A 7,744-nucleotide genomic window follows, 5' to 3' on the forward strand; every position below is an offset into this window, starting at 1 on the left:
AAAGGAGGTATCCAGGGTATAATATTGTTTTGCCAAATGCTAAACTCTGTCCCTTGAATAGCTCTTTTAAAGTTCTGAATAAAATTCAGACCAGATTCATCATCACACTGCCATCAGAGCAACCAGCTTCCATTAGGTAGACAATGGCAATTTCCTTAAGACATAAAAAAGAAAGAGAAGGGGTGAAAATATGCTACATGTGGGAATCTTTAAAAATCCTTGATGGAAAAGTGTGCTGTGATGAACAAAACGTGACACATCACATTCCCTTGTAGAGATTAATCATATCATATTTCTCATCTCACCAGAACTTTAGTCAGCTTACACGTTAAAAGGAATTTGTTGATTACATATATTCATTATATTGATTTAAAGGCTGCCCATGTAGATGCAAGAGTTTATTTTTTCATACCAGCTGCTCCAACTTTGAAGAAGATAAGTTTTCTTACAATCTCCTGAGGTCTAAGTTCGCTACAAGTGTAGCTGTTAGGAGGGGTGGGGAAATGTTCCAGATATTCAACCAGAACTTTTCAGCTCCTTGACTGAAAAAGGGCACACTAAATCATTTAATATAAATATGGAGAAAGAGAAATCATCAGAGGTCTCTACTCTAGGTACCACTCACTTTTGTTTGAGTGATTTCTTTCTAGGAACCTTATCAGATAGCAGTATTGCGAGGCATCGTAAAGTAAAATATAGAGATCAATCATGAGCTGATTGTACCTTCTAGTCCTCCCTCACTCATTTTCATTTGTTCTCCTCTCATAAGTTTTTTAGTGTTTCCCTGTAGGTGCCCACTATCATCTTCATCACATATAGGCAATAAGTCTCCATCCACAGCTTTTTGTTTTCATGCAAATCTGCCAGAATCCCTTTCCATGGGATATAGTTGTTCTGCATCTAAACCCATTGGACACTTGAGACAGGGATGCTGTTTTAAACCATTACTTCCATGGGATCCAACCGGATCGACAACTGGAAGTCATCTGATGGCAGTCATGACTCCCAGTAAATTTATGTTGGTTGCCTATAAAATGAGGGGAGGGGGACTCTTAAGTATGATGAGGGGATAGGAAAGGCCATTGTGCCCTCTCTTATACTGCCTCTGCCTCGTAACCTGTAGTTAGTGGTGCTTTTTTCTTCACATAGCACCATAGTAGGGAGTTAACATATAGTATCCATCTGTATCACACCATTGCCTGTACTAGCTGCTTGGTGGGGATTCAGGCAGTAGTTATTCCCAGGTATATCAGGAGATAGTGGAGAGCACATCTAGGATTTTTGGCGTGATGGGCAGAGCCTATGTTTGCATCCACCCCAAGTCATTGCAATAGAAACATAGTATTCTACTGAAGTCACAGAGTCATCAGAGTTAGAAGAGGCTCCAGAGACCAGTGGTTCTCAACCTGTGGGTCCCCAGGTGTTTTGGCCTACAGTCCCCAGAAATCCCAGCCAGTTTACCAGCTATTAGCATTTCTGAGAGTTGAAGGCCAAAACATCTGGGGACCCATAGGTTGAGAACCACTGCTATAGACCATTGCATCCAACCCCCGCTCAATGCAGGATCCCAACCAGGTAGCTGTCAAGCCTATTTTTGAGAAAGAAGGAGACCCCACCACTTCTCTAGGTAATTGATTCCATTGCCAAACCAGTTTTACTTTAGGAAATTTCTTCCAATGTTCAATTGAAATGTATTCTCTGCCTTGGAAGAAAACATTAGGCCTGGTGTCTTACTATTTGAGGCGACAGAGAACAGGCCTGTCCCCTCCTCTTTGAGACAGCCATTGAGATATTTAAAGAGTGCAATAGTTTCACTTCTCAGTCATCTCTTTGCCAAGATTAAAAAGTTACAACTTAACAGTGTTCTTGATAGTTAAATGAAGTCCATATAATACACAATGTACAATACGCGTATATGTTACTGAGCTGAAAGGCTTATTTTCTCACTCTGCCTCTACTCGCTTCAAGCTTTTACTCACAGAACTTTGACTAATCTAATCCTACGTCTTGCTCTCCTGTTGGGTTGCCTTTCATCTGCTTTCTTTTCCCTTCCCCTTGCTGTCACGCCTCCATGTTTTGCCTCTTATTTTACTCTGAAAATGCCACACACATCTTGAAAGCACTATAAATGATAAATAGCAAAAGTAATAGAGCCATCCCTAGGTGACAGATGTTCTTTCTGTAAAAGTGTGGAGAAAGCCTTTAAAGCTGGATGTAGATTATTAGCCTGAAATATGTACAGGTTAAAGATAAATATAAAATAAGGTCAAAGTGACAGAGGAAGGAGCCAAGAAAAGAGAAGGATGGGTGTGGGTCTAAAGCTAGTCCTCCAGAGGGATAAAAGGAATATTATAGCAATTATGAAATTGTCTCTGGAATCATCTCCTGACTACAGATGCAGAATATATTTCAATTTGAATAAATTCACTAGGAGCCCTTTCAAACTACACAGCAATAGTACCCATGTTTCTGTTTTAACCACTATGGTTGCATCCTGGGCTTGTAGTTTGATGAAGTACGAGTGCTGCATTGAATGGGATCCTACATGAAAATGTGTTTATTAGTGTGGGGAGAGATTTCCCATGTGGCCCTCCATGCGTTCTCCATACTTGTTCTGCTGCCGTTTTGAGCTCTACCAAAGGCTGCAGAGGGATGCTTGCTAGTGTGTCATTGATTTTCACCATTGTTGGTTTGTGGGTTAGTCTGCAACCCATGTTGTGCTTCCTGATGTTGGAGCTTTTCATAAATTGATTGAATTGAAAAGTATATGGCTGTCTAGTCCCTGGTCCATGCCCTAGGGCACTTTTGTTTTGCTTTTTCAAAGGACATTGCATGTACCAGTGGATTTTATTGATTTTTGGATTGTAACTGAATTTCCTGTATTTCCTGAATCAATATACTAACTAGAACATAGTAATCCTTCAAGGACTTGCACTTTTCAAATGTTTGCACTTAGAGAAGAGCATGCACCACAGTGTGATTGTTAGGCAACCCATATAAACAAACACACAGAGCATCACATTAATGAAAACTGCTTGTTAGAAGATGGGTATATTGGGTACACTTGTTTATGTTAGGAAAGCCTCCATGGAGGAATGTGTACGATGGGGGAAATATAATCATCCTTCATGCTGTTATTTTATTCATTTGTATTTTGCCTTTCCCAATAATGAGAATCCACAATTTATTAAATACCTTCCAGATTAAAAACTGTACAAAAACAAAAGTAAAAATAAATAAATATAAAAATATATTTTAAAATGCTGAAACTATCTGTAGACTTAAGGCCATGTACATTCATTAAATTCATGATGGTCAATTTCCAAAAGCATGATGACTTTTTCAAATTCTCATGTGGAAAGAAAAGCATGATGGTTTGGATGCAAGACAGAATTAACTGAAAGTGGGGAAAATAAGAAACTGACATTCTTAAATTCCAAGAATTTTGATGTCTGAGCTGGAGCAACAAATAAGACCTCCACCTAAAGCAAGGTACTCAAAGTTAGCCAGGTTGTTTTGGAACAAGCGTAAAATGGCATAGCACTCTCCCAGTCTCTAACAGTAAAAATAACTCAACAGTACAGTACATAACTAATAATTTGTTGCTCTTTCATGATGGCACAAATACACTGCCTGAGGCAATTGCCTCATTCTTTTCAATGATAGGACTTGCCCTAAACCCTAATCTCATGACATTAAAGAAAGAGATGCCCAATAGCATGCTTGGGTGCTTCGAACAAATTATTAGGTTTGAAACATCATGGTCATAGATTTTATGGCCAGGTCCATCAAAACTATGGCAGTATACTCTGAAAACTACCTATGTTTACTTTCTTAGGGAATCTAAGATTTCTTCTAGTGAAAAGATGAGGATTGGAGGGAGTGATGAAGTTGCCTGGATGCAGATTTGTGAGCCAACAGAAAAAGATAAAGGGAAATACACCTTTGAGTTATTTGATGGCAAGGAAGCCCATAAGAGGACAATAGATCTATCTGGGCAAGGTAGGAAACTTTGGCAACAGTATTTATCTTACTGTAAAAATGTTCTGCTGTACAATATGGAAATTTTCTTTTTGCATTTCATTAATTAATACATGTTTATATTATGCCAAGCATGTTAAAAGCAGAGCTAAAACTTCTATGTCTTTTATCATCATAATCATCCTCACTATAATTTTTTATTTGTTATCTGTCTCTCCTCATGGCTTGAGGTGGGACACGACACAGTTAAAACACATCATCATAAAACATAAAATACGTATGTTAAAACACACCATCACAAAATAAATAGTACAAGGATTAAAATGCAATAAAAACACATATATTAAAATACAAATAGAATGTAAATTTTAAATTCATATTGAATGCTTTGATTCATATTTTTGATGTTTCTCTGCCGTATCAGAGGTTAAAAATAGATAAAAAATAAACATGTCTGATAGTATTTGTGCTGATTCAAGAGGCAAATTTATAATGCTGAAATGTGTTTCTTTGTAGCCTATGATGATGCCTATGCAGAATTCCAGAGACTCAAGTAAGTAAACACAATTACCACACATTATCTTGGCTATCTATGTCACTCAAATGCAATAATAATTCTTTCTTTTTTTGTTTCCCTTTCTTTCCACTGTAGGGCAGCTGCTTTTGCTGAGAAGAGTAAGTAAATTATTTACAGAGGAACCAATATTAGATATTATCATGAAAGTGTGGTGGACTAGTATGCTATGTATCATTTTAGTGAGGCTGAATCATATGATGGCTATCTATGTAGTTCAACACATTGGCTGGAGTGAATTTCAAATGAAGTAATGCAGTATAAAGGAATGGTATGATAGTGGAAAGTGTAAAAATGCATAAAATGGCACAGAATAGATTTTACTATTAATCATTTGCTTTATATACAAATATCATAGTTTACTTATTTCAGAGTTTATGTCCCAGTCTACACTGCTGTTATAATGAAGATGTAACTGCGTTATATGGTCAGTGTAGACTCATTTAATGCAGTTTAACTGCATTGAACTGGATTATATGACCATATAATGCAGTTCAATTGGGATTATAATGGCAGTGTAGATGGGGCCTTTGTTGAATTAGCTGGTGACTCAAACATTTTGTCTTAAAATTTAAATGAAATATATAGTAGATTGGTGAAAACTTTGATGAGACCAATATTCTGCATGCCTACTCTATTGTCAGTAAAATGCATCAGCAATTATTATATTATACATTTCATCTTTTTATATTTATAGATCGTGGTAAAGTGATTGGTGGATTACCTGATGTTGTAACCATAATGGAAGGCAAGGTAAAGCTAAAATTCACTACGTGACTATCTTGGCTATTTTTAAGCAGTTTTGTGCTGGTGGGAAAAGCATTTGAACTGTTTAATGTTTGTTTTGTATTTAAAACATCCCTATAAACCACATAGGACATTGCTCACATATTATAATCTGTTGGTAAAGCAGCGTGACGAATCAAGATCTGAACAAATAATGTCAGCATATCACACTTGTGGCAATGCAGTGGTCCCAGTGTTAGTATTGCTACAGTGCAGCTCTCCAACATTTGCATCCTCCTCTTAACACAGATAAGATTTTGCTCCAGGCTTTCACCTTTGTGCAGCATCATAGCAATTTGGCTGGATTTGTTCCTGGCAAGGATGTATTTTACTCTCTGGATCTATCTTATACAGATCTGAGATACAGGTCAGGGATCAGTTTCACGAATATTTTTTTTTGATCTTTTAAAAACACCGCCCCTGTTTGGGTGGAGGAAAGGGTTGCAGAAAGGCATGAAAAGTTTCTGAAGTGCATTTCTTTGGTAGGTTTTTTTTTTAAGTCCAAGCTTTTATCCAAATCAGTGGACAGCATCAAGGCTTAAAAAGACTCTGGATGAACATTAGCTCACAGGGGGAGTAGAAAAGAGACTTTTAATGTGCAAGAGTATGTATATTCATGTACAACAACAAATGTACAAAAAGAATCTTTTAATTCCCCAATGATGTTTAAAGCTAGGCGTTCATTTATGTCAACACAAAGCAGGAACATTATTATTTAATGTGCCTAGCATATACATTATTCCATTTTTTTTTAAAAAAAGTCCTTTATGTGCTCCCTCACATACCTTAGCTCACAATGAAAGGGCTGACAAAGTCAAATGTTCCTTCAAATAAGCCAGAGAGGGAATGGAACAACAGCATGAAATAGAAACTAAAAGAGGGGAAACAGAGCGGTTTTTGATAAGTTTTTAGTGTTTTTTTCAAATAGCACTTTTTACATTAAAAAAGGATACATTTCACCATTGTAGCAGAAATTCACCCCAAATGAGGTCAAGATCCCAAATACAAAAGAGGATGTGGAAAACTTTCCTTGCAATCACTTCCTTTCTGTTCTTCCTGCCTTTATTTTAGGATTGTCAGCCATTGGTGTGTTTATTTTATTGGCTTAATGTTCCACACTACTAAGGAGAGACAAAATGACTAATTTATTCCGTTGTTTGCTTTCTTAGACCCTGAATCTGACCTGCACAGTGTTTGGCAATCCAGACCCTGAAGTAGTTTGGTTCAAGAATGACAAGGAGCTGGAACTGAATGACCACTATGCAGTGAAACTGGAGCAAGGGAAGTACGCCAGCTTGGTAATCAAAGGAGTGGCATCGGAGGATTCGGGAAAGTACAGCATCAATGTCAAGAACAAGTATGGTGGCGAGATGGTAGATGTCACCATAAGTGTGTACAAGCATGGTGAAGAGGTGCCAGAAGTCAAACCCTCTACAGGAACTAGTAGAGTCAAGCCAATAGCTCCAGCATCAGTTTAAGCATCTTATAAGCAGGGTGCAGTTGGCAAGACAAACAAAGGGGAGGGTGAAGCTGTAGTTCTTTTTTCTGTAGTATTTCTTAAGTAATTGGCAATGTCCAAGGAATTGTTAGGCTTTCTGACATGTGTGCCAGAGTCTTAGATCCCATTTACACTGCCATATGATGCAGTTCATAATGCAGTTGTAACTGAACTGAACTGCATTATATGGCAGTATAGACCCACATAATGCAATTAGACTGCATTATATTGCAGTGTTGATGGGGCCCTAATTCTGTCACAATACCATCCCCATATGCAATCACATTTGGAAAAGAAACTTTACTTAGTTTGCCAAAAAAGCAAAAGATCATTATAGTAGAAGCCGCCATTCTGCTCTCATTATTATATCCATGGGATTCAGCTCTGCCTCTTGCAACTATTGGTCAGATCCAGTACTTTTCTAGCAATTGGCTGCTACTTATGGTGAAGCTCCCTGCCTGAAAGCTGGCTCTAGCGAGAGCCTCAGTCCTCTCCAGATGTAGGGAGATGCAAGAGGAAGGAAGTTTCCCTTCTTCATGCTTCTGATCATGAAAGTAGTGCCAGTCAGAGAAGATACCCCACTGCAACAGCAGACTATTTAGTTACATAAAGGAGAATCCTGATTCTTAATCTGAGCTGTGATTCTTGGTGCTAACGTAAAAGCCTGCTAAACTCAAATGGGTTGATGGGTTGCAGTGATACACTCATATGCAAGATTGCAGCCTCTGATACATCAAGTGAGCTGAAAAGAAATGACCTTCTAAGTTTCCCTTTGCAGCACTGCTACCTTTTAGTGCACCTGACCTTTAGTAATATTTTGCCACCACAGTGGACTCATTTGAGCCATTGGTTTCACTGTCTGTTTGTTTTCCCCTGCTTTGTGCTAATAAAAACTTGAAAAGTCA

The 7,744-nt window shown here is 37.9% G+C and overlaps 1 protein-coding gene across 1 annotated transcript in view; it reads left to right on the forward strand.

Annotated features, from left to right (window-relative positions):
• myom2 (myomesin 2) overlaps positions 1-7,744 on the forward strand; it is a 97,718-nt gene extending 89,974 nt beyond the window's left edge. The window contains exons 33-37 of the mRNA XM_003215490.4: positions 3,839-4,002; positions 4,498-4,534; positions 4,634-4,656; positions 5,253-5,308; positions 6,511-7,744. Coding sequence (XP_003215538.2) covers positions 3,839-4,002; positions 4,498-4,534; positions 4,634-4,656; positions 5,253-5,308; positions 6,511-6,819 — 589 coding nt within the window. The 3' untranslated portion in view covers positions 6,820-7,744. The remainder of the gene's footprint in view (positions 1-3,838; positions 4,003-4,497; positions 4,535-4,633; positions 4,657-5,252; positions 5,309-6,510) is intronic.

This window comes from Anolis carolinensis, chromosome 1, assembly GCF_035594765.1.
Source record: "Anolis carolinensis isolate JA03-04 chromosome 1, rAnoCar3.1.pri, whole genome shotgun sequence".
NCBI lineage: Eukaryota > Metazoa > Chordata > Lepidosauria > Squamata > Dactyloidae > Anolis > Anolis carolinensis.